The sequence below is a fragment of the Saimiri boliviensis genome, chromosome 9, assembly GCF_048565385.1.
Source record: "Saimiri boliviensis isolate mSaiBol1 chromosome 9, mSaiBol1.pri, whole genome shotgun sequence".
NCBI lineage: Eukaryota > Metazoa > Chordata > Mammalia > Primates > Cebidae > Saimiri > Saimiri boliviensis.
In genome coordinates, this window is record NC_133457.1 from 127297366 (window position 1) to 127323969 (window position 26604).

At 55.4% G+C, this 26604-nt stretch overlaps 1 protein-coding gene across 6 annotated transcripts in view; it reads left to right on the forward strand.

Annotated features, from left to right (window-relative positions):
* Positions 1-26604, forward strand: part of MYT1 (myelin transcription factor 1) — a 69401-nt gene that overhangs the window by 35474 nt on the left and 7323 nt on the right. For 3 of the 6 annotated variants that reach the window (XM_074406814.1, XM_074406817.1, XM_074406818.1), the window contains 13 exons: positions 1262-2152; positions 4671-4805; positions 5425-5515; positions 6820-6933; positions 10473-10687; positions 12166-12371; positions 13043-13312; positions 15546-15700; positions 16760-16822; positions 16938-17006; positions 21004-21066; positions 21477-21560; positions 26261-26482. In XM_074406814.1, the coding sequence (XP_074262915.1) occupies positions 1262-2152; positions 4671-4805; positions 5425-5515; positions 6820-6933; positions 10473-10687; positions 12166-12371; positions 13043-13312; positions 15546-15700; positions 16760-16822; positions 16938-17006; positions 21004-21066; positions 21477-21560; positions 26261-26482 (2578 nt within the window). The remainder of the gene's footprint in view (positions 1-1261; positions 2153-4670; positions 4806-5424; positions 5516-6819; positions 6934-10472; positions 10688-12165; positions 12372-13042; positions 13313-15545; positions 15701-16759; positions 16823-16937; positions 17007-21003; positions 21067-21476; positions 21561-26260; positions 26483-26604) is intronic. The other 3 variants (XM_074406816.1, XM_010343242.3, XM_074406815.1) reach the window with 2 other exon arrangements.

Consider the following 26604-nt stretch of genomic DNA (forward strand, 5'->3'; position numbering starts at 1 on the left):
CATCAGCCTGGGCTTGGACTTTGCCCTCCGCGGTGGGTGGACGGCAGGGATGGCTCCCACCACTGTGGGGTGTGCTGGCCCGAGAGTCCCGCTGACAACCCTGCAGGGCCTGCGTGTAGTGAGCACCTACTACATCTTAGTTTTGTTTTGTTTTTTGTTTGTTTTGAGAGAGTCTCACTTTGTTGCCCAGGCCGGAGTGCAGTGGCACGATCTTGACTTACTGCAATTTCCTCCTCCCAGGTTCAAGGAATAGCTGGGACTACAGGCATGCACCACCACACCTGGCTAATTTTTGTATTTTCAGTAGAGACAGGGTTTCTCCATGTTGGCCAGGCTGATCTCTAACTCCTGACCTCAGGTGACCCGCCCGCCTTGGCCCCCTGAAGTGCTGGGACTACAGGTGTGAGCCACTGCATTCGGCCACATCTTAGTTATTTTGGTTAAAAGAATTAAATCTAAGTTCTTAAAAAATATAAGTTTATTTACTGCTTTTGTTTTCTTTCTTTCTTTCTTTTTCTTTCTTTCTTTTTTTGGGACAGTCTTGTTCTGTGGCCCAGGCTGGAATGCAGTGGTACAATCTCAGTTCACTGTAACCTCCACCTCCCAGGTTTAAGTGATTCTCCTGCATCAGTCTTCTGAGTGACTGGGATTACAGGTGTGTGCCACCATGCCCAGCTAATTTTTGTATTTTTAGTAGAGACGGGGTTTTGCCATGTTGGCCAGGCTGTTCATGAACTCCTGTCCTCAGGTAATCCACCCCCTTCAGCCTCCCAAAGCGCTGGGATTACAGGCATGAGCCACCGTGCCTGGTCTTATTTACTGCTTTTATATTGTGAAGTATATATATATATATTTTAAATCGGATTTGCTGTTTAAGCCCCATTGTATGAAATGCAGGTTTATCTGGTTTGGGAAGGTAAACGTGATGGGAGAGGAATAGTAAAAAGTATCAAAGTTATTCTCGGTTTAAAAAGTACATCAGTGGCTCATGACCTGCCTCCAAAAATATATTCACCATGATTTCTGGATTCAGGCAGAAGGGTTGACAGAAACCCCCATACCAAACCCCCACTTCTGGAGTTTCTTGTTTCCCCGGGCTCCCATATAAAGAGTGAGCGGTAGGTCAGGTGGAGGGAGACTGACCTGTTTCTCCTGTGCTCCCGTATAAAGAGTGAGAGGTAGGTCAGGGCATGTTGAGGGCTGGAGACATGAGGCTTTCTGCGTGCCCTCTGGCCCCCATGTTGATTCTGCTTTTGTGCAGGAAGGAGCCCCGTCAAGTCCCATTTTGGATCCAACCCCATCAGCAGCCCCACTGGCTCCTCCAAGGGCAGCTATAGCAGCTACCAGGGAATCATCGCAACTTCTCTCCTGAACTTGGGCCAAGTTGCTCAAGAGACCCTGGTGGAAGAAGACTTGGGCCAGGCGGCGAAGCCAGGTCCTGGCATTGCGCACCTGCTTCAGGAGGCCACAGAGGGAGCTGCCAGCATGGAGGGTGAAAAGGGCCTCTTCATCCAGCCAGAGGATGCCGAGGAGGTTGTGGAAGTCACCAGTGAGCGTTCCCAGGACCTGTGTCCCCAGTCCCTGGAGGGTGTAGCCAGTGCGGAGTCCAGCAAGCAGAAAGGCATCCTGAGTCATGAGGAGGAGGAGGAGGAGGAGGAGGAGGATGAGGAGGAGGAGGAGGAGGATGAAGAGGAGGAGGAGGAAGATGAGGAGGAGGAGGAGGAAGAGGAGGAGGAGGAAGAAGAAGAGGAGGAGGAAGAGGAGGAGGAGGAGGAGGAGGCAGCCCCTGATGTGATCTTTCAGGAGGACGCCTCCCGCGTCTCTGCTCAGAAGGCCCCCGAGCTCCGGGGCTCAGAATCACCCAGCCCCAAGCCTGAGTACTCCGTTATTGTGGAGGTCCGCTCGGATGATGACAAGGACGAGGACACCCGCTCCCAGAAGTCAGCAGTCACTGACGAGTCGGAAATGCACGACATGATGACCCGGGGAAACCTGGGCCTCCTGGAGCAGGCTATTGCTCTGAAGGCTGAGCAGGTGCTCACAGTCTGTGAGCCGGGCTGCCCACCTGCCGAGCAGAGCCAGCTGGGCTTGGGAGAGCCAGGGAAAGCAGCAAAGCCCCTGGACACTGTGCGGAAGAGCTACTACAGTAAAGGTAGGGGTCCGGGGTGGCCTGGTCCCACACACTCATCCTTTCACCCCACCCCAGCTGTGCAGATGCAGGCTGAGAGGCCTCACAGGACAGGGGACTGGGGGAAGGCAGAAAAGCAGACAAAGGGACAAATGCATACCACAGACTGTGGTCAGATACTGAGCAAATGGGCTCCTACATTGCCGTACATAAAGCCGTCCGGAGAGAGACACAGAGCTGAGAACCAGGTGGGAGAGACAGTGACCCAACCTGGTGACCGGTCACAGCAGCATCTGCTGTCCGGAGAGGGTGGGGACTGTCCCGTTCCTTCCACCCTGATGCACACTTGTGGCAGGGATTGTGCTGTGACAGGGTCATCCTGACCCTCTTGTTGGGTGGAGACCTGCAGGCAGATGTGAGGGCTGCCCTGGGCTCCTCAGCAGGAGCCGCTGGCTCTGTGTCTGCCTCTAGATTTGGCCCTAAAGCATGCAGGGCCTAGGGGAGGCATCCCCAGCCGTACTGAGTGCCTGATGTGGAGGTAAGGATAGACAAGGAGGGCTGCTGGGAGTGGCCTGGCCGGGTGACATGGTTGGGGAGCAGCTGGGAGCTCAGAGTGCCGAGGTCTGAGGATGGATTCTGAGTAAATGGTTGTGGCCTTCTTTGTTCATGGGGTGTCAGGGTCTGGGCAACAGGCTGGCTGCAGACTGCCCATGTCAGATTCCTCCTTGGTACAGGGGCCTGGGGTGCAGGATTCAGGGCTGGCCAGGGGCTGCTCCCTTGGTCAGCCATGCCAGGGAGGCCAGGCCTTGGCCAGGTCAGCTTTGGCCCACTGGGCCTGGTGCGGGGGCCTCCTGCACGTGGGCACCTGGCCTCTGCTCTCCTGAGACTGGAGCTGCCCTGACCTCGGTCTCTTTTTCCTGCTTCCAGTCCTTCATCTCTTCTCCAGGCGGACAGGGGCAGTGGGGGTTCTCAGTGGTCTTCCAAGAGTCCCCTACCCCTGTAAGGGTTAGCTGAGACCAGGTTGGGAGCAGATAAGGAGAGAGAACTGGGCTGGGAGAGGACTCAGGTGCTGGAGCCAGAAACCAAAAATGGAGGAGACACAGATTCGGGGCCAACCCTGGGAAGGTGCACTTGGGTCATGGGAGAGACAGACTTGAGTGAGATGGAACTCAAGGGGCATGACAGCCAGGCCAGTGGAGATACGAGGGGTGTATTTTCTGGGAACCCCCATGTGTAAGAGACAAGCTCAGGGGAAAGACACTAAGGGGTCACAGGTAGTTTCAGGGTGAGATGGACCCAAGGATGGCCTTGAGGGGAGACTCTTTAGGGCAACACAGACTGCAGGACCGCTCTTTGGGGACCCAGATTTAGGTCAGCACTGTCACACTGAGGCCTTGTGTGGCCATGGGCACAAGGAGACACAGGCTGCAGGTGAGACTTAGGGACAGGTGGCACAGGCCTGGTGTGGTTACTAGCTTGGGCCGCACAGCTCAGGGCAGAATTCTGTGGGATACGTATAAGGAACACAAACACCAGTGACAGCTCTAGGCCCAGGTGTTCGAGGGTCTCAGACCTGTGGGACAGATATAGGGGGACCCAGCAGGTTTCCTGTTTTCAGGAATAGATTTTCAGTGCTTGGGTCCAAAGGCAGCCAGGCTGAGAACACTGGGCAGAGCTGAGTTGGGCTGTGTTTGCGCAACGTAAACGTGTGGTGGGTGGAGAGTGGGAATGGCTCTGAGGACCGATCACGCAGCTGCAGCGAGAATTCGGGACAGAGGCTGGGGACAGGGTGGCAAGCCCAGGAGACAGGGCTTGGGCACGGATTTGAAGCCCCTCAGGACACCCCTGCCTGTCCACATGGGTGGAAGTCTGGCTTCCTGCTCCCTCGAACTTAGGGCAGCAGAGCAAGGGTTCCTTCCCTTTGGAGCCCACTGCTGCGGCCCTGCCCTCTGGGGTGGGGGCTCTGAGTGTGGCTCTGTGACCTCTGTACCCTCCCAAAGGGGACAGCGCGTCTAGAAGGTGTTTCGCTGAGACGTCAGCTCTGCTACGAGGGTCCTCTGTGTTCCTGCTGGTCCCTACACACTGCAGTGACCGGCCTGGGTTTGCAGGGCTAGACGAAGTCAGTAACTGAGATTTGGGCTTAAGTTTCTGCCCAGGCAGACATTAGTCATGCAGCCTTGGGTGAGTTACTGAACCCCTTTGTCCTCTTTTTGCAAATCCCAGGACATCTCCTGGCAGGAATATTGTCAAACGCCTTGACCTCTCTAGGCAGAAGGCTGACCCTTGAGGCCCCTGCGCTGTCAGAGGAGAGAGGAAAGAGGCCTGCAGCTGCCCTCGGGGTTGCCCTCCCTAGAACACTGCACATGCTGTTATTTGGGATAGTCAGGGCGGTCTCTTCAGGGTCCCCTCATGCGCAGCCCCAGGCCTTGTTCAAGCTCACCGGCAGTCTTGGACAGCCAGAGAGAAGGTTCACGAGCTTCCCCTGCCCCTCCCTGTTCACCACCCAGCTTCCCGGCTCTAACTGATGCAACTTATGTTTTAGATCCATCGAGAGCTGAGAAGCGTGAGATCAAGTGCCCAACGCCAGGCTGTGATGGCACTGGCCATGTTACTGGCCTGTACCCTCACCACCGCAGCCTTTCCGGCTGTCCCCACAAGGACAGGATCCCCCCAGAGAGTGAGTAGCCCTGTGCAGCGTTAGCCGTAACTGTGGAGCTAAGGCTGCCTCTGTGGTGTGTGGGTGGTGTCTGTGGGAGGCGTGGCCTGCCCCAGGCCGTAACCTGTCCCTTTGGTTTGTCCAGATGCTCACCCACAAACGGCCCCAGCCCAAACTTGAGCCCTCCGAGGCTGGGGCCCTACAACCTGGGTCACAGTCCCAGATTGATGGGAGGGGACGGCTCGTTCCACTAAGTGGGGAAGGCAGAGTTCTTGCAGCAACCTCTGTGCTCTGAAAGCTTGGAAGCAAATACTTGTTCTTAGTTTTAGGCTAGAAGCAGTAATTGTGAAAATTAAATTTAAAGGAGCAAACCACAGAATGAGAGGTTTAAAAGCGGAATCTGGCTTCTGCCACAGGAGGGAGGGAACACAGTGGTGGGGGGTGCGCATGTCTGCAGGCTCTTGGGGGCTGGAGCTGCCCTGCGTTGCTGCCCTAAACTGCCGTGTTCCCCAACTGCCTACCAAGCAGCAACCTTTGGACAGGGCTCCTGCGTCCTTCTCGGCCCAAGCTCCCCACACACAGCGGGTGCTCCCCAGATTCTCTGACAGCCTTGGCTCCCTCCACCCCGGTTCTCTTTCAGTCCTAGCCATGCATGAGAACGTGCTGAAGTGCCCCACTCCCGGCTGCACGGGCCAGGGTCACGTGAACAGCAACCGCAACACGCACAGAAGGTACTTGGACGGAGCCGGGCCACAGTGGGCCGTGTGGGGCTGAGGTGGGGGCCCATGTGTGGTAGGGCGCCTGGGTTGGGCCTGTGTGTCTCTGCCTGGGCATTGAGCCATGATGTGGGATGGGGATCTGGCCTGCCAGGTAGCTCCCTGTGTGTTGCTGCCCTGAGGAGTGGGTATAAGGTTGGGGCACACCTGGGATGTGAGGGGCCTTGCCGTGGCAGAGCAGCAGCTGGAGGCACCGTCACCCAGGGGTCCTGCTGCCCACACCCCTGTGAGCTGGGGTCCCAAGAGACCAGGGGGCGACCTGCCCAGGAGTGAGCCTGCACCCTCTGTGAAGAGAGGTGCAGTGACCACGTGGAGAGCCTGGTGAATGCTTTGTGTCCTGGCCACATTCAGGAAACCCTGTCCACTGGCTCTTGCTCACGAGTGGAAAGGACAGATACAAGCAGTAACCTTGGCAGGCCGGGGCTGTGCTCTGGGCTGCTTTGTGGAAGTTCTGAGGCCCAGGTGGACGTGCAGCTTCCAGACCACCCTCAAGGTATAGTTGTTGGCTGGTCTTCTGTGCCGAGGGGGATTACTCCCCCAGGCTTACCCAGAGTGCCACGGGTGGCCATGGTCTTAGTGGGATGTGCCTTTGCCCCAGCAGGCATATGCTCAGCTGAAAGGACTGCCAGAGCTTTTGAGGTCACTTCATTTTAAAAGAGGCCAATTCCCCATTACGTCACCTCCCCGGGCTGGCTGAGGGACTGGCACTGGAGCTCACAGTTGGCTTAATTCTGACAGATGAAGCTGCTGCCTCCATGTCTTAGACTGAGTACTTTCCTGGGTGTGAGTCTTCCAGGGTCAATGCCCACGCTGTGGTCCAAGTGGGGCCCTGGGCTTCCCTGGGGCAGCTAATGGAACAAGAGCCAGAGATGGTTGCAGAATCCCGCCCTGGAAGTTGGGAAGGGAGAGGAAGTGGGTGAGGGGCAAGCCTGTCACCCAGACCCATGCAGAGGAGGCATCTTTGCCCAGAGTTTTCAAGGCCTTTAGGATATATTTCATCTTTGTGTGTCATTGGCGTAGAATGTTCCAAAACAGAAACTGACTGGGCAGCTTGTACTTTGAGGGCTCAAGGGCAGAGCCAGAGAGAAAAGCCCTGTCCTGTAGAGAGACAGGATTATTCCCGGCTCTGGGCTTCTTGCACACCTGGAGTTCTCACATCTGAATAACCTTGCTGTGAGACACCAGCACACACAGAGACACCCAGGACAGGACAGGTGTGGAGGGCAAGGCTCAGATACCCCTCCTTTTCCTTCCTGTAGTTTGTCTGGGTGTCCCATTGCTGCCGCTGAAAAATTAGCCAAATCCCATGAGAAGCAGCAGCCGCAGACAGGAGATCCTTCCAAGAATAGCTCCAATTCTGATCGGATCCTCAGGTGGGTGAGATGAGCCACGGAACTGAAGAGCTGCCTCCCAAATGCCTGCAGGGAGCTCCTCAGTCTCCCCAGGATGTATGTGCATGTGAGTGTGTGTGCATGTGAGTGTGTACATGCCCCAGGCCCCCCAGGAACAGAACTGTGGGGCAGTTTTGGGGGCACACAGGACAGGGTCTCATGTCTGCCATGTTCACCAGTGCCTCAGCCAAAGCACAAACTCCTGCATGGCTGCCTCTGCCTTGGGCACAGTGCTCTGCCTCCTCAGAGTCGTCTGAGATGCCCACTTAAGGCTACTTGAGGATTCATTTGTGGAGATGCTAGTCCTGTTTGGAGAGAGCAGACTGCACCAGCCAAGGACCATAGCTGTCCAAGAAGCTCCATGGTTGTCCTGCCTCTCCCTCCCAGACCCAAGACAGACCCCAAGGCAAGGAAGAGGGGCGGGTGCAGCCCTTGCTCCCCAGAGTGCTTTGTGGCCCCGGAGGTTCTGAGATAGCAGTAGGCGTGTGTGAGCGCGTGTGAGCGTGTGTGAGCGCGTGTGAGCATGTATGAGCATGTGGGAGTGTGCGTGAGCATGTGTGAACGTGTGTGTGTGTGAGCACGTGTGTCCATGTTCACATTACTGTTTGTGTTTGCATATGTGCAAGTATGTTTACATGTGCGTGCAAGTCCGTGTGTGTGTGCACCTGTATATTTGTGTATATATTGTGCACAAAGGATCATTCAGAATATGTCCGATTAGTGTCCCCTCCTTCCATGTGGCTCTAAGAAGTAAGTGGCAGAGGCTCAGAGACTTGCTCAAGGCCACCCTGCCCAGCCTTCCTGGCTTCAAAGTGTCCCCTCTGAGTCCTTGGACCTGAGGCACTCAGTGTCGAAGAGGACACTTCCACCTGCTGTCCTCATCCAGCTCCCCACGTCCCTGAGGAACTAGAACTCATACACAGCTCCACCTCCCCAGTTCTCAGACCCCTGTTCCATGTCTGTTTCACCAAACAAGAGTATGGGAGACCCTGGCTGGGGTGAGTGTGAATGACTGCGTAGCCCCTTCCACTGTCCGCCTCCTTTTAGAGCCCACCTGACCTGGCCCCTCCCTGGCACATAATTGGCAAAGCCCCAGCCAGATGACCTTGGCCGCTGACCTGGCTGTATCATCCCCAGGCCCTTCCCTGTCCTGCTCCAGAGGGTTCCTCTGAAGGTGCAGTTCCCACACATGGGATCTCTGGGTGGAGGACAGAGACTGCCTTCCTGCTGTATGGGCATCCTTGCCATCCCACCCATGGGGCACCTTCAGCCCTGCGGGTCCCAGCAAGCTGCTTTCCGCCAGCTGGCTCTCACTATGGTTCGAAGCTGCTTTTTCTCTCTTGTCTGCTGTTCCCTCCAGCTTCTTGTCAGTTGCTAATTCGATCCTTTCCCTCTTTGATCTAAATCACCGATAAAATGTCAAACCACAGATCTGGCCCCCGTGTGAGGCCAGGTGAGGCCAGGGAGGGGTGTCAAAAAGGCTCCAGCCTTGGAGACTGTATTCCCTGAGACTAGGACCTCAGTTTGTTCACTTATAAAAGTAGGACAACAAACTAAGTCACTCATGAGGCTCAGGTGACACCCTGCCGCCCTCAGCCTGTGGTGAGTACTCACTGAACGCTAGAGATTGTGGCTGGGTGGGGGAGGCCTCCCATGAGGCTCTGTTGATTCTACCTGGCCCACATTTCTGGTTGTCGAACTTTGGGTGTGAGGACAGGCTTTGCAAAGCTTTGTTGGCACGGCAGACAATAAGTCTGCAGATTCTGATGGAAGCCTTGGACAAGGAAGCCATCAAAAGTAGTACCAGCATTAAATTTATTATTATTATTTTTAGTGATAGGGTCTTACTCTGTTGCCCAGGCTGGAGTCAGTGGTGCCAATCATAACTCAGTGTAACCTCAAACTCCTGGTCTCAAGTCATCCTCACCTTAGCCTCCCGAGCAGCTGGGAATACAGGTGTGCCACCATGCCTGGCTATTATGTTACCGTTTTGTGTGGAGAGGGTCTCACTATGTTGCCCAAGCTGGTCTCTTACTTCTGGCTTTAAGAGACCTGTCTTGGCCTCACAAAGTGCTTGGATTATAGACATAAGCCACCGCACCTGACCCAGTGTTAAGTTTAAAGTTAGTTTTTTCCCTGCTGGCCTCACTCTTAGCAACTTTTCTATCTGCTACCAGGGCCAGGGTCCATCCTGGGGCCCCCACCCTTCCTGGAGAAGGAGAACACACCATTCCTGGTAGTGTTTGGTTTTCCCAGGCCCATCACAGCTGGTCATGGTTGCAGGGCTGGCCTGGAGGTCCTCTGTGCTGGGCTGTGTTCTTAGTCCACACTTAAGTTCTTGTAGCACCCAGAACCTTGCAGGCTGACACTGTTAGCTCCTTCTTAATTCTACTGATTGCACACTTTCCAGATGGAAGTCACTGCTTGGTCCAGACAGGAACCGAGAAAGCCATGGCTGCTTGCCGGGACCTCCTCTCCCCTGAGCTGCCAGGTTCAGAAGCCCCTCTGTGCCTGTGTGGTCTTCAGCATCTACCACCAGTGTTCCCACCTCCTGTGCCTTCTGGGCCAGTTTCTTCATGCCATCTTTTGTGCTTGTAAAATCCTGAAGTCTTCCAAGAGCGTTAGTGGCCATGAACTGAGTGCTTGTAGTAGCCTTTTCATGGCTGTTGTTAACCAGCCCAGCAGTTCCTTGAGGGTCCACGTCAGCACGACTTTAAGAAGAGGATAACTGAGGGCTGAGTCCCTGGCTGAGTGAAGAAGGGTCAGGCCTGGCCCTGAGGCCACTCCTCAGAAAGACACCTGACACGGCTCCTCGGTCTAGTGGTTGCCTCCTCCAGATCCCTCAACTTCCTCCTCGCTGGGGAGTTCTAGGTGATTCTGCCTGGAGTGGTTTGCTGTTGGCCTACGTGGCTGGAGTGGCTTGCTGTTGGCCTACGTGGCTGGAGTGGCTTGCTGCTGGCCTACGTGGCTGGAGTGGCTGCTGGCCTACGTGGCTGGAGTGGCTTGCTGCTGGCCTACGTGGCTGGAGTGGCTTGCTGCTGGCCTACGTGGCTGGAGTGGCTTGCTGCTGGCCTACGTGGCTGGAGTGGCTTGCTGCTGGCCTACGTGGCTGGAGTGGCTTGCTGCTGGCCTGGGCTTCGTGACGTTGGCTCCCGCCCAGTCCTCACTCTAGTTGTAGCTGAGCTGTTTGAAACCTGCTCTTCTAAGTTCTGGGGAATATCTTAGGTCTGCCCACCTCTAGCTGATGCCATCAGCAGAACAGGCCACTGATTATCCGAGAGTCCTACTGCTTCTGCGCTGTAGGCAACTCTTCACAGGCCTGCTCTGAGAGCCCTTGACCCTGGGAGGTGGAACTCTGCCCAGCTGCAGTGGCGGACAGTGCAGGGGAGTGCCTCCCCGAGTCTCCTTCCTCACTAGATGCTGTGAGGCCCCTGCCTGGGCTATGGATTGGAGTTGGGGAGGGCGGCATGGGAACCCCGGGTCCCATCTCACTGGCTGTGCATCCCTGTACTGCACCCCAGGCCCATGTGCTTCGTGAAACAGCTCGAGGTCCCTCCATATGGGAGCTACCGGCCCAATGTGGCCCCCGCCACGCCCAGGGCCAACTTGGCCAAGGAGCTGGAGAAGTTCTCCAAGGTCACCTTTGACTACGCAAGTTTCGATGCTCAGGTTTTTGGCAAACGCATGCTTGCCCCAAAGATTCAGACCAGCGAAACCTCACCTAAAGCCTTCCAATGTAAGTTGGGGAGAATCGTTCTTGTTTCTCTTCTGCGTCGCTCCTGGGAGGGGCAGGATTCAGGGGGCAGTGGAGGAGGGACCCTCTCGAGGAGCTAGTCGGGAGGGAATCTCTGCTCTCATGGGGGGACCACGATGCAGGCTGGAGATCTTAGCTGTCTCAGTGGGCACTGTGGTGGCTTTCTTGGGGCCTGCATCTCAATCATGCTGCCACCTTCATGTTCACTGTTAACATTTATGTGTCTCCTAATTATTTGTGAAACAAAATCCAGATCTGTTATGGGCCTGTATGTCCAAAGACCAGAGCAAGTTCACCAACATGGTTCACCCTGGGAGATCCCCCTCTCCCCACTGTCCTCATGCAACCTGTTTAACCCCAATGCAGCTGGGGTCCATTTCCCACACTGCCTCTGGGCAGGGCCTTATCCTGGCAGGAAGCCATTGCTTTCCTGGGGGGGACAACTTACTGGATACGATGTGTTGCTTGTGAAATTAGTAACAAATTTTCTGGGTAATTGTACTGACAGAATCATTCCTACAAATCTGAGAACAATCCTTTCAGTCTTTTCTTGTCACTCACCACTCTAATTTGTGGAATAAGCCCATTAGCCCTGGGAATGCTGGTGAAATGGAAAAGCACTGCATGTACACGTGAGATTGGGAATGGCATCTCGTCAGCCCCAAACCCGACAGTGACGAGTTTCCTATATGACAATAATAAAAGTACTGATTGATGCAGCTGCCAGTGGGGTGCGAGCCTCTCTTCCTAGCTTTGACAGAACTTGCTTGTTAGGATAGAGGACTTCCTGGCTCTGGGCACACCCATGCCTGCTTGGATGCAGGAATGCAACGGTGCCAGTGGAGAGGGAACCCCACCATTAATTTTCCATATATCTGGACTTTTGTGGATATACTGCTGACATCGTGATTACTGAGAACATCGTGTTTGAGAGTGATTTTGTGGCTACAGTACAATTACTAGAAAAGATGACCTTCCATGCCTTCATTGTCATGTTCATTTGAGCAATAATGTTGCTTTTTTAAGGCAGTGTCCATTACTGGGGACACCAAATCAGCCTAAATATGAGTACACCCTTTCGAGATGATGTGACAAAATTCCCATTTGGGTGATGTGGCAGAACACTTATCCTATTCACAGAATGCTTCAGTTACTGATAGACAAGTTATTTTTGTTTGAAATATCAGGGCTTCTGGGATGTCCTGGAGACTTTTACTCTTTCTGCCCATGTTTTCATTGAGCCAGAAACGAGATCGTCTCCTCAGTTCCCTAAAGGAGGGTGGGTGGGAGTGAGGTATTTGAGGGCCTGGGAGTGGGATGGTGGCCAAGCCCCTGGCCCACCTCAACAGCTGTGTCCTGGGCCCTCCCATCCCTCCCAAAGTCCTCCTCCCCACTGACTTGTCTGTATTGCTGCCTCTTTTCAAGTTGTATATCAGCCTGGTGTTGTTCCCTTTTTGCAGCTAAACCTTTCCCAAAGGCCTCTTCCCCCAGGCACAGCCCCTCCAGTAGTTATGTGAGGAGCACTTCATCCTCTTCTGCAGGCTTTGACTATTCGCACGACGCCGAAGCTGCACACATGGCCGCCACCGCCATCCTGAACCTCTCCACACGCTGCTGGGAGATGCCCGAGAACCTCAGCACGAAGCCACAGGATCTGCCCAGCAAGGTTAGTGCCTCCGCACAGAGCCTTTCTTTGGAGAGGTGAGTTGGTGGAATTGCAGTCAGACCTGTCCGCTCCCTGCACAAAATATCCCTAGGAATGGCTAGCGTCTAGTTGGCAATTCTCATGCTTACTTCTCTCCCTCCTGGCCATGGCCCAAGGACTGCAGAGGTTGTTGGAGGGGTTCGCCACGAGAACCCTGTGCGCGGAGTGAAGGGAGACCGGGGGCTGTGAGCACAGGCTCCCCCGTGCTTCCCTCTGAGCGTGAGTTTGAGCACGCGCCGTCCCATGCGTCTCGCTCTGAGCCTGAGGGTGGTGCACACACATTCCCTTGTGCTTCTGTCCGAGTCCAGGGTGGTGCGCGTGCCCTGTTCACACATGTTTCCCGCAGAGTCTTCTGGTTGCTGACTCCTTCTCCTTGACCAGAGGACCTAGTTTTCCCCTGGTTTATGACATGTCTCAGGGTACTGGTTTTTGTGCTGTTGGGAGGCAGGAGGAATTGTAGGGCCTTCTTCGTGGAAAATAAGGATCGTTTTCTCTCACTGCCTGTCTGTTCTTGTTCTGTTTTCTTACATGGGAATCAGTGTTCTGGACTCTGTGTGTTTGATTCAAATGTACGGAAGGCACACACGGGAAGGGGCTGGAATGGCTAACAGATTTCACCTTTGCAATTACAGTCTGTGGATATTGAGGTGGATGAAAACGGAACCCTGGACTTAAGCATGCACAAACACCGCAAGCGAGAAAACACTTTCCCCAGCAGCAGCAGCTGCAGCAGCAGCCCTGGTGTGAAGTCTCCCGACGCCTCTCAGCGCCAGAGCAGCTCCAGCGCCCCCAGCAGCTCCATGACCTCTCCCCAGTCCAGCCAGGCCTCCCGCCAGGACGAGTGGGACCGGCCCCTGGACTACACCAAGCCTAGCCGCCTGAGAGAGGAGGAGCCTGAGGAGGTGGGTGCAGGGCGCCCGGGCCGGCAGTCAGGTGGCTGCAGCCAGCTTGCCCTGCCTGAGGCTGTTGTAACATTGGCATCTCAAGGCAGCTCCTCCTCACAGGCTTCCTGCAGAGGCTCTGGGGGAGCCATCACTTTCTATGAAGAGCCCTTCATCTTCTGAGCAGCTGGGACTCAGGGGCCCACCCTCTGGGTGGGATCTTCGCAGCAGGGCCAAGCTGTCGGCTTGTCTGTAGAGCAGGAGGTGGTCTGCTCACCCCTGTGGAGCATGGTGGCCAGTACCAGTGTGGGCATTCTGGAAGCATGGGGAGGAGAAGGGCATCTTTCAGATCCCAGGAACTGATTGGGGAAAAGCTTGGGTTTCTTGGGTTTCGAGCCTCCTGGCACCCTGCAGAGCTGACCTGCTGTCCAGATGGGGGCCCAGCCACTTGGCTCCTTGGGCTGAGCCCGTGAGAGAACTCCTGGCTCAGGGGTCCTGGGCTTAGGATCTTCCATGGTGGGCAGTAACAGGTCCCTGAGACCAGGACCAACCTGGCGTGGGTGTTGGAACTGTGGTCTGGGAAGCAGGGGATCCTTCCCTTTTTAGTTGTTTCTTAAAACGTGAAAGAAGAGCCCGCAGAGCCAAGCGAATTCTGGGCTTTTTCCCGAGGAGGTGTGTCCTGAAGGGCAAAGTCCAGCTCTGAGGGCAGCCCAGGGTCTAGGTGGTACCAGCTGCATCTGTGAGACTGGCCGGACCCCCTCTCTCTCCTTCCCCTCCTTGCAAGCCCCGCAGGAGGTGGAAGGGGTCCCTGTGGAAGGAGCAGGGCCAGACCCCCAAGGAGGAATGAGGGAGGTGGAGCTAGGGCCCTGTGAAGGGTGGGGGCTGGGTGAGGCCCCCTCCATAATCCAGGCTCAGTGGGAGCCAGAATTCCTCACTGGCCCTCATCCCACCCTCAGGTGGACCTCACAATCACCCCATTTTATAGAGGAGCAGCCTGGGAGCCCACAACAAGGTCCACTCCCAATTATCCAAAGACTGTTACTATGCTGGGCTATGTGCTTCATGGGTATTTCCTCATTGGACCCCCCCAAACCCATGAAGGGCTGCTGTTATCTCAAGTTTGAAGGTGTGGCATCTGGGCCCCAAGAGCCTGAGCCACTTGCCTGGGACACATGTGAGTACTTGTCAGGACTGGAATTGCAGCTGGTCACAGCACCCTGCAGAATGCTGGCCTTCGGCCCCTCCATGGGCCCCAGGCCCCTCTGTGGGAGGGATTGCGCCCTGCTTACCTGTGTCCAGAGCCCTGAGCCTCCATACCCAGCATTCAGTTTGAAGCTTTTATCAAGTACCTGCTGTGGTCAAGGCATCACCCTGGTGGGAATGTCAGGCCAGGTGGTGTCAAGATCACTGTACTTACCGTAATTTGTATTTTTTTTTTTTTTTGAGATGGAGTTTTTGCTCTTGTTGCCCAGGCTGGAGTACAGTGGTACCATCCTGGCTCAATGCAACCTCTGTCCCCTGGGTTCAAGCATTTCTCCTGCTTGAGCCTCCTGAGTAGCTGGGATTACAGATGCGCCCCACCCCGCCCAGCTAACTTTTGTATTTTTAGTAGAGACGGGGTTTCACCATGTTGGGCTCCACCACGCCCAGCTAACTTTTGTATTTTTAATAGAGACGGGGTTTCACCATGTTGGTCAATTGGTCAGTTTGGTGTCAAACTCCTGACCTTGTGATCCGCCTGCCCTAGCCTCCCAAAGTGCTGGGATTACAGGCGTGAGCCGCAGCACCCAGCCTCGTAATTTGTATGTGATTACCCTCACTGTGCCATCTCATCTTCAGGACATTTCAGGAACACTTATTTAGTGCCTAGTGTCTATTGAGTGCCATCCCTGGCTCTGAAGGGAATGGTGTGCTGATGTTTACACTATGGAGTGACATGGTGGCGGGACCCACATGCCTGAGGCCAAAGAGGGTGTCAGGAGCCTGCCACACTGGGCAGCCCCAGGCCTCCTCGTTTCTAGGGTGGCTCAGGAGCTCTGGCTGAAGTCGGGGAGGAATCCAGCCCCTCAGGGTTGTTGTCTTCTGTGTTTTGCTGGGGGAAGTTATGCCTTCTTCCCTTGTCCACAAGACAGGAGACTCCGGGAAATGCTTCTGTGGACACTGCCCTGAAGGGTCCCTCTCCCTCGCCCACCGGCTTGGGCGCCCAGGCCTCCCCGCCAGCCGGTTAAAACATCTCCCTGCTGGTTTTTTGCAGTCAGAGCCAGCAGCCCATTCTTTTGCTTCTTCTGAAGCAGATGACCAGGAAGTGCCGGAAGAGAATTTTGAGGAGCGGAAGTATCCGGGGGAAGTCACCCTGACCAACTTTAAGCTGAAGTTTCTCTCCAAGGACATAAAGAAGGAGCTGCTCACGTAAGTCTCTGCTTTGGCTGACACAACTCCTAGGAGACCCTCTGTGGCCTGGGGAGGAACAGGCCCTGGTCCCAACCCATGGCGGCCAGGTCTGCTCAGCCTTCCCCCGACACGTCCTGACCACCCTGAGCCAGGCAGCCTGCGACAGGAGCCAGGGCAGTCAGAGGCTTCCCAACACCTTTGCTCTGTGCTGGGCTTTACTGCAATCTTCTAAAAGTGATTAAGAGCAAAGAAATCCCCTGGCCAAGCTCACCAAGCAGGACAGAGCAGAGCAGGGAGAGAGTGGAAGAGTTTAGCAGAAAGCTTCACAGGAAGCCCTCTGGGCAACCAGGGGCCGGCCCTCCCCCTGAGGCCACAGCTGGGCTTGTTCTGTCCTGGGCTTCATGCCTGAGGCCAGGAATGTACTGCCTTAGGACTTGCCACACTCATCTCTGTCAGCCTGGCTGGCCCTGATGCTGCGTGCCTGAGCTGGTCCTCATGGGGTTGGAACAGGCAGAGTTGCTGATAGATGTGAGTCAGATGTCAGTGACCTTCTGGTCAACCTTCATTGCCAGCCACCTCTCTAGGGGATTGTCAGAGGCTGTGCCCGGCACCCGCCACACAGGTGATCCAGCTCTCACATGTGCTCAGCGTCCATTTCTGGGGTCTCTCTTCTCCCCACCTGGAACCTCACTTGTACCCTCACACTTGTGGCTTGTCCTCCTGGGAATGGCTGGATCCAGGGACAGCCTTGCTGCTCCAGGGCCTGGAAGAGGGAAGAAGCTTCCTGCCACCATGTTCTTAGGCATGTGCATGTGCACGCACAGCACGTGGGCATCAGAGGCACCCTAACTTTCAGCTCGACTTTAATTTGGTTATCTTTTCTTCTTGAGTTAAGTTGTGTGGAAGAAACTTCCAGTCTGAGAGGCGCAGGCTGTGCCTCAAGGACGGAGGGGAGGAGGAGCCTGTGGGTGAGCCAGGAGTGGGCCCCAGTCGCCCTCCCAGAGCAGGCTCGGCCTAGGGGGCAGGCCTGCGGGTGCACACCGCTCTCCGGTCTGACGCTCTTTTTCCTTTGTCCAGCTGTCCCACCCCTGGCTGTGACGGCACTGGCCACATCACGGGGAACTATGCCTCCCACCGCAGGTTTGTCTCCCGCTCGGGTCTGGCCTGGCCTGGGTGCTTCGTGGTGGGTCTTCCTCCTCTCCTCCTCTGCTCCCCCTCTTTGGCTTACCCCAATATCCCATCTCTTCTCTTTCAGCCTCTCTGGTTGCCCTCTTGCTGACAAGAGCCTCAGAAACCTCATGGCTGCCCACTCTGCTGACCTCAAGTATGTTTGCGCTCCCTGACCTGTCTCTTGGGCGGCACCCTCGCTTTGCTCTCCTTCCATGAGCTCCTGCCAAAATCCGCCTTCTCCAAGGTGCCAAGCCTCAGCTAGCCCCAGCTCTCCTGAGACGGGCAGAGGGGCAGGGCCTTGGAGGGGCCGATTCTGCTTGGCTGGGGCTGCTCTGTCTGTGTCCCCCTGCTCTGAGCTCTGCCGCTTGCCTCTCCACTGGGGGCTGGGGCTGCTGCAGGCCCCTGCGCTGCTCTTACCCCACTCCCCATCCTCCAGCCTCTCCTGAAGACCCCCGACAGGGCTGCCTGGGCCTGCTTTCCCATTGCCCTAGAGATCTGGGAAAAGCCCAGAATCGTCCAAGAAATGTAAGCCCTGCCGTGGCTCGACAGGCCACAGGCTGTGCGTGTCTTGCTAAATGATAATGAAGAGAAAGCTCCTTGCCCTCCCTCCTCCTGCGATGCTCCGGCTGCTTCTGCTTTGGCCCTGATACCCTCCCTCCATGCCCTTACCTTCCCTTTGCTGGGCCCACCTGTTTCTGCTTCTGCACCTCCCTGCCCATAATGCGTGGGCAGGGCAGGCCCCTCAGGCACACGATAGCCCTGCTTGACAGCCCTGCACAGCCAGGTGCAAGCACCTAGAGGTTTCCAGGTATGAGTGTCCTCTTGCGGCTGGAGTCAGGGACTGTTATTGCCTTTGGTTTTCATGCCTCCAGTTGAGCTGTGACTCCACAGCCTGTGTGACCCTGAGCCATAGGGAGCTCGTCTTGGGCACCGGGATTGAGCTGAGGCCTTGGAGGAAGGGGGTCTCATTCTTGTCCCCTTAGGTCACCCCTCTCCAGGGGTGTCCCTCCCTCCCACAGGCCTCTGTGTTAGGGGCCCTGATTCCAGGCCAACACACTCTGGCTCATTCCATTCTGGGACCGGACAGGAGCCCAGGCACTGGTGCCTCTAAGATGAGGAAATGAAATTGCTCAAGGCTTCTAGGGACCTTAGCTGGCTCAGAGCCGGACAGAAAGCTGCAGGTAACCCAGAGCCTCCCAACAGCAGCCGTGTCTCCGTTCCTCTGTGGAGGCTGGTCTGGCCCCAGCAGCCAGGAGGAGTGTGTCATCAGCCCCTTCAGTTCCCACAAATGGGGATAGGGTGCACCATCTCGATTTCCTTTCTGGAAGTTAAGAGCTTCAACATAAGCATTTTCTGAGGCTTAGATCACCACAGCAGATTCACACATTAATTTATTCATTCATTTTCCCCACCCACGTTGTCTAGCCCTGGAAACCCAGAGATGAAACACTCATTCCTGCAGCCTCTGGGACTGCCCTCTCTCCTGTTCCTTCTTCTCTTGCCATCTTTCTTGCAACCCTTCTTCCTTTTCCAGTTCTGTTTTCTTTTCTATGATTAGTTTCCATTAGTTCCCATTTGGGGGCCTGAATAATTTGAGAGTGAGAATTGTGGCTGCGTGCACTCAGTGGCCCCAAATGTCACAGTGTCCTTTCTGTCCTGCGAGGTGGATGCTCAGGGCTGATGGGAAGGAGCTTGGCACCATCCGGGCCTGGACACGTGGCCAACTGGGAGAGCTGGTGCTCTTTTAAGACGAAGAGCCTGTGAAGAACTTTAGCCCACACTTTAGAAATAACGATCAAAAGTCTCCCATGTGTGAAAATGAATCACTCATCAGCACCAGCAAGGATTGGGCTGCCAGCCAAGGCCCCCAGGCTCCTTCAGAAACTCCACTCTCCCTCAGCGGACTTTCCACAGGAGGCCACTTCCTCTCCTCACTCAGACCACTGCATGAGCTTGGGACGATGGTGGTAGTGCCCCCACGTGTCCTGACGTACCAGCCTCCTTGCTCTCTGACCCCTCCAGTTTGAGGGGGCATCGGGCACTGGCTCCTCCTGATCAGCATCGTGGCAGCCATGGGTGAGGGTGGCCTTGGGGCAAACGAGGCTCCTTTCATGACCCCCCTGTCTACACCTGGCTGCAGAGACAGTCAGATGATCTGTTTTCTGTGTTTTAAGTGAATTCCAAGTCAAAGACTCTAGGCACAGGGCTAAGAGGGCATGGCGCCCTCAGGCCGATCAGCTCGTCTTGCTCTGGGAGTTGAGTTGCAGCCACATGCCTGCCAGGCCGTGGCCATGACAGGCTCTGTGCAGGGTGAGGAGGCCTGTCCCTAGTACAGGGGTAGGGCTTAGAGAGGTGATACCTGCTGTGTATCGCCAAGGCAGAGGTGCTCCTCAGACATGGCGCTCCTTTCTGCTCAGGTGGGGCACTCAGAAGCAGGGGGTGGGAGTGGTGAAGGTGGCTCCAGACTCCTGCAGCTGACCTTGGGGGTCCACAGGGCCACAGGGGCCTGCAGAAGGGACGCCTGCTCCTCTGACTATGTGAGCACTTTCCTCTCCTGGACACGACTTGAGAAAAGCCATTGAATCAGGCCTCAGTGAGAAATGCAGTGTGGCCTCCCGTGTGTTAGCACGTGCCGGCCCCAGGGAGTTACACCCTCACCTGAGACTTGCTCACAGATGCCATCAAGAGTATCTGCTCTGCTGCTATTATCCCCCTCGAGGCCTGGAGCCACTGTGGGTCTGTCACCCTCGCCACCTGAGTGGCCACTTGCCCACCACGCTGACCGTGAGCTCTACCTGCTGCTTTCCTGCCACTGACACAAGGAGTTGGAGCCCCAAGTGGCCACTTGAACAGCTGCAAACTCAGGAAGGAGAGGCAGGCCACCTTCAGTTCTCTGGGCTGTACAGCAAAGTATCCAATGCGTGGCCCACGGGGCGAGGATGAAGGAATTTGAGTCTCCCCAGGAGGAACCCCAAGAAAACTCCTAGGGGTCGAAGACAAGGTTGCAAGAGGTGGGGCCAGCCCTGCTGTGCCGTCGTAGCCTTTTGGGCTCCAGGCAGTGCCCAGCTTTGTCTTCCTCCGAGCGAGATGTCCTGCCCAGTGGCCAGATGTCATGTGTTCTGGTGGAAGACTGGTGAGGAAGGGCCGTCAGTACAGAAAGTGGGATGTCCTCCCTGGGGTCTGAGCACCGCAGCAAAGTGCCCACGAGTAGCAGGTGATCTGGACACAAGGACTGAACTTCTGTCTGGCTCTCGCAGGGTCAGGATGCCCGTGAGAGGCGGCACAGACAGCAGGCCTGATGGGGGTTAGGGTCTGCCTGCAGAATCAAGCCTTCTCTCCTACTCTGTAATGCCAGCAGGAACTCACATCTTTTTCCTCAGTGGACATTTGGAAGAAAATGACATCCGTGCTTGTAATATTAAAGTGGAATTTTTTTTACCACCTTATGTGATAATTCATCAAGTATTTTTGGGCATATAAAGTTGGACTTTTGTGTTTTGCGTTTCTCCTCCTTACTCTCTGCTGTAAGCCACTGGCTGTGTGAACTCTGTGGTCACGCTACACAATAGCCAGGCCTGGCATGGCCAGCGCCATCTGCTATGCAGCGGTACTCAGAAAGCCTCTGTTCATTTACCAGCCTGTGGGGGCAACCCTAGGTGAGGGCAAGCTCCCAGCCTGTCCAAGAAGACAAACTGGTCTTAGGATCTGGAGTGCTCATACTTAAACTTATGGCTCAGATATGTTCTGAATGCCTTTAGTACAGCCTAGACCCTACAGAAGTGCAAGTTGGGAGCCCATCGTGTCCTTCGGGGGCAGTGCGCCCTGTAGGCCTGTCCCAGTGCCCAGCTTGGGTGTCTCAGTGTAAACCCATCCTGAGCAGCAGTTGGCTGCTCGCATCTCAGACTTCCTGGTCTCCCTTGGGGAGACTGGGGAGCAAAGTACTAAAACCCTGAGATGATCACATCAGACACCCTGTTGCTGGCAGTGGGCAGCTGAGGAGAACAGGGGTGACATTCCTCTGTGGACAAGGAAATGTGGATGGGCCCACTCAAGGGCTGAGCCCAGAAGGCTTTCCTCTGGGGGTCGCAGGGCTCTGGGCCGGGGCTAAACAGCTTCATGGGCTCTGGTTCCAGTTCTGCGTTCTTCTGCAGGTGCCCCACGCCTGGCTGTGACGGCTCTGGCCATATCACAGGGAACTACGCTTCACACCGGAGGTAAGCCTGCCACACCCTCAGGTCCTGGCCTCAGGGGTGGGTAGGGAATCTTTTCCTTAGATGAAGATAAGAAGACATTAATGTTGCTGACAGCTAGAGTCCATTTTCATCTCTTTAATCTGAATTGTTGCTGTTTCCAGAACCTGATTAGATTGTCCTCCGCAGTAAGATAAAATGACAAAGGAGCTCATGGTAAGGAGCTCATGGTAATGCTTCTCCTTCTCGATCCTTCTGCCTTGTGTGAAGGCTTTGTGCCTGTGGATTCTGCTCCTTACAATTGATCTGTCAGTGGCCCTCACCCCCTCGCCCCCACCTGGGGTCACAGAGCTTGAGGGGAGAGGCTGAGATGACCCGTGTGAGAAGCTGCTGCTCTAGCACTAAGGCGGCCTTTTTTTCTCTTTCAAAATCAGCTTGTCTGGCTGTCCTCGTGCAAAGAAAAGTGGAGTCAAGGTGGCGCCCACCAAGGACGACAAGGAGGACCCCGAGCTGATGAAGTAGGTTGGGCCATGCTGGCTCTTTCGTTGCTTTGCAGAATTGGGATTTTCCTGTGTTTTATAATGTAAAAAATCCTCCTACTGGATTCCCTTTTCTTTAATACGACGGGTCGCCAAACTGATCAATGCCAACATTCGTTCTTATGGAAGCCCTTATACCCTGCACATTGGTACCGACGAAGATGTGAGCCCCGGATGTTAAAACGCGCGCACTCTGAATGAAGAGACCCCCCCCCAAACAGGCTTTGTGCGAGCAACATGGCTGTTTGTTCACCCGGGTGTGGGCGGGCTGAGGACGAAAATGGAGCCAGCGAAGGGTGGCGGGATAGGAGCTGGTTTTATAGGTTTGGGGTGGGCAGTGGAAAGTTGCGGGAGTTACAGTTGGCGTTATTTTGCGCGCTGGCAGGGCATCGTAGGGTGTGGAGTCATGAGGTTGACTGAGGTCGGTTACAGACTCCAATGGCCTCGTCAGTTGAGGCCAGAAGAAGAAACAGTAGTGCATGTCCCTGGTTAGTTAGGCTCCGCAGGGGTCGACTGCTTCTTCCAGGAACTCGCCGGGGCTGTCGTTCAGGTCACAGAGATTACCATGCCGTTTATGGCACAGTCAGACCTGACACTGGATGTTGTCTGGAAGGCATGGGTGGCAGGTCCTCCGGGCTTCTCAGGTCTGAAGTATTTGATGGGGCTGGGAGAAGCAGAGCACCCTGCTACCTGTGTCTTAGGACCACCTGGGAGTGGGACCCAGGGCCTCAGGGTGGCCCCAGGGCCTTCCAGCCTGCAGACTTTGGTCTGACAGGAAAGGTAAGATGCAGGAGTCAAGGAGCAGAGGGTGCTTAGAAAGATGTGAAAGCTTTGAACCCCATGTGTCCGTCCAGCCACACACCCATGCAGAGAGCTGGTAGATTGAGAGAGCCTGGGAGGATCTAAACTGGGAGCCAGACACTGTTGGGTGAAGGAAAGGAGACGTCTTTGGCCTTAAGTGACCCAAGTTCTTGAGGCAAAACGACTCTCCTCTGTTGCTCTTCTTACTGGGGCAAGGCAGGGGCTGACAGGTGAACCCTGAGCCCTGACTCTGCGTGTTACCCTACTCGGTGGGGATTTGTGTCCTTGCAAGCTTATTCTCCCAGTAGGGAACTGGTTCCCTGCACTGCCCACTTGTAGGTGGGGGCAATGCTTGGCCACAGACTTGAACTGGGTGACCCTGGCCAGTCTGCCCGGGACAGAGGTACTTTCAGCGTTGACATCTGTCAAAATGGGCAGTGAGTTCCCCAGCAGGTGAGCATTGGAAATGATGGCTCTGGGTACCTTGTTGCCCAGGGCCTTGGGGCTGGCTTGGTGGGGACGGGGCCCCACCATGCCCACAGGAAGCAGGTTGCCCTGATTGTGTTACCTGCTGGGCCAAGAGCAGCCAGACCTCACCCCTGGAGAGGGGCAACTTGGCCTGAGAGTGGGTCACTCCTCCTGGTAGCTTGCTCCAGCTGGGCCCAAGCACCTGCTGTGCCACACTGGAGGAGCCTGATGGGCCAACATCACATCCTTCAGAAGGGGATGGCCCCACCAGCTGTTTGGTATGATAGGCTGTGGCTTGTTTAGTTATTTAATTTTTCACAATAATACTGTAATGAATGCTAAATTAACAATGCAAAATGTGTAGTTGTTAGTACTATGAAGGCTGCATGCTAAATGCTGAGGTGCGTAAAAAGCATTTTGCCCCTGAGAATCCAGGAATTTGCCTATGATTACATAAGTGCAGCACCTTTATGGATTTGGCAAGGATCCTGCTGGCAGGGATATTATAAGTGAATTGTGCTGCATTTGCAAATGATTAAAATCAAGATCAGCATTTTTCAAATTAACTAGGAAAAATAAATGGTCTTCCTTTCTAATGTGCTGTCAACTTAGCTTTAAAAAAAAAAAAAACCAGAAGAGTTCTGCAGTCAAGTGGAGACTGTGACTTTCAGAAACGCTTCAGCATTTGCAGGAGAGATGAAGTTCCTGGTGGTTCCATGGCAGAGGGAACCTGCCCACTTGCCATGTCCATTTTACAGGGTTTCCATACCCCCAGCCGTGAACTTTAACTGCATTTATAATTGCCTAGCGTCTTTAAACAGATGCATATCAAAGCAGAAACTTTAATAGATGTGTCAGGTCATGCTGAGGGATGGGATTTTGTCAGCATGCGTGAGCTGCGATTTGGAGAGCCTGGTGGAGCAAGAGTTCTCTTTTATGACATCTCACGCCTGCACTATTCAAAATTAAGTCACATCAGGCACTTTGTGGTAAATCCTTTTGCCACAGCTTTATAACTGGTTGTAAATCTTTCGGAGGTTCCATCATGGGAGTCAAGAAATGAAGGCTCCCCCCGCCCTGCCCATTGTCCCTGGAGGGAGCCCACGCTGCCCCTGGCCACACAGACACCCAACAAATGAAATGCAGCTCTGGTTCCTGGTCCTGGCCATGCTTCTCATGTCACTGGCACACATGGCTTCTGCAGCCCAGCACGTGTTAGGAAACACTAGCTCCACCGAGAAGCACAGAGGCCACACCAGCTCAGTGCCCGCCGCCTGCCCACCCCAGCATGTCTCAACGTGATGTCCCTGACAACTTGAAAGTTTCACACCACGTGTTGTGAGAAGGAGAACATAGCTGAAATCTGAAATACCTTCCATGTATGCGACTCAAGGGAATAGCAACAGTTTCTCTTGATGAAGGGGAGTAGTGTTTTGCAAGAAAAGGAGCAAAAATAATTCTGATTCAGGCCGGGCACGGTGGCTCACGCCTGTAATCCCAGCACTGTGGGAGGCCCACAGGCTCCTGACTCCTGAAGTCAGGAGTTTCAGACCAGCCCGGTCAACATGGGGAAACCCTATCTCTACTGAAAATATAAAAATTAGCCGGGCGTGGTGGTGGGTGCCTGTAATACCAGCTACTTGAGAGGCTGAGGCAGGAGAATCGCTTGAAGCCGGGAGGCAGAGGTTGCAGTGAGCCAAGATGGTGCCATTGCCCTCCAACCTGGGGACAAGAGCGAGACTCTGTCTCAAAAAATGATCGTAATAATTCAGATCCGACTGTGTGGAGTGACTGAAGAGCCACCTCCCATTTGGCCAGTTCCTCTTCGCAGCCCAGGCCCTCACCCCAAGCTCAGCTGTGCCTGGCCCAGGTGCCCCCAGGGCCCCATGGCTGGGAGGCGCCCCCGTCTGAGGGGGACACCCCCGTCTGAGGGGGACTGGACATTGAATGTGGACTTGCCAAAGCCCCCACAGGGGCCCCTGGCAGTGCCTCTGCTCTGGACGGGGATGAGATGACCTTGCACCGGCTCAGGGAATGTCTTCTACGTTTCTGAGGGCTGGGTGGGTGGGATGAGGCGCAAAAGGAAAAGAACCAAGAGGGGCCGGTGGAGAGAGAGAAAGCAGGGCCCTGGCCAAGGCGGCTGGGAAGGATCCGAAATGGCAGCTTTGGAGAGGAGGCCGGAGTGTGGAGGCAGGGAGTCGGAAGCTGCCGTCCCTGTCCTGGCCTTGCCGACCTCCCCCTGGGCAGCACAGCCCATGCCCCCATCTCAGCCCTGCTGCGGCCCCCGCCCCCGCCCCCCCCACCCCCCACCGCCGTCCTTCTGAGCGCTTCCTGCACTGACCCTGACTTCCCTGATCGCCACGGAGCTCCTGCTAAAGGGAGCAGAGGTGTCCTCTCCTGGGTCCTGCGTCGCCAGGTCTTTAGCACACAGTGAGTGTGTGACAAACGGTAATTTGGGTGAGTTTCATTTGCTGGAGAGAGAAGAGTGAACTTTGCAGATTGAAGATCTTGTCCTGGGTCTGGCGTGGGTTCCTGGATGACCTGGCCCCTCAGATTCCCAAATCTTGGTCCAGGTCCCTCCCTGAGGCAGCGGGGACAGACACTGAGAGGTCGTGTCCCTGGGCCATCGCATTGTTTTGTCTGTCTCTGGCTCACACTGTGCCCAGGGCGTTTGCCGGTCTGAATTTTTGTTATTTTCATAAGGGCCTCTGTCCCTCTCCTGGAACACCCAGAAAAAGGGAAAGGAAAACACTGTTCAAGGCCAGCCTCAGGCAGGAGTGACTGTGGGATCCCCTAGCAGAGTCTCCCCGACATGAGGTCTGTGTGCTTCCTTCTAGAACATAGATCTCAGTTGTGGCAAAGCTGCAACATCTATGGGCATCACCCGATTGCACTGGCCTCAGGCTGCGAGGCTGTGTGGTGACAGGCCCCTGCTGTACCTGAGCTCCCGCTTAGGGTACCTTGTTCTCTTGTGATCCATATTCCCCCAGGTCTATGCTTGATGCACGCTCCTGGGGAGTGGCCTCTGGGTGATCTCAGCTGACAACATGGCTCCACGTTGCTGAGTGACATGGAAGTGACTCCAGCAGCAAGGCTTGGAGTGAGCCTGAGGGCAGCCCGCAGGCCCAAGGTCACAGCTGCTGGGGGGCAGGGAAAGAAGGCGGCCGTGGAGACTCCAGCCATGCAGGGGCTGTGAGGCCAAAGCAGAAGAGGGAGCATGGCCCCGTGGCCTTCGTACTAAGGGCCGGGTTCTTCCCTGAGGCTCCAGGACCTCAGCTGCCCTCCCTGCCTTACTCGGAAGTCCTTTAATGTGTGATGTTGGGCTCCCTTGTGTCTGGCTTGCGAGGGTCTCCAGGCTTCTCCTCCCAACCCTGGCGCTCCTGTACTCATCCTGGCCTTTCTGTGCCCAGGTGCCCAGTTCCAGGCTGTGTGGGGCTTGGTCACATCAGCGGAAAATACGCCTCTCACAGGAGTGCGTCCGGCTGCCCACTGGCCGCCCGGAGGCAGAAGGAAGGTTCCCTCAATGGCTCATCATTCTCCTGGAAGTCCCTGAAGAACGAAGGCCCAACCTGCCCCACCCCGGGCTGTGATGGCTCTGGCCACGCCAATGGGAGTTTCCTCACCCACCGGAGGTAACTGTGCCTGCACCCCCTGCCCCTTGGTGCTCTCAGAGGGGACCCTTGCCTGGGGGCTGGGGCTGAAGCTCCTGAGGGAGGGCCAGACCAGGGCTCAGTGTGACCCAGGTTTCTTGAGG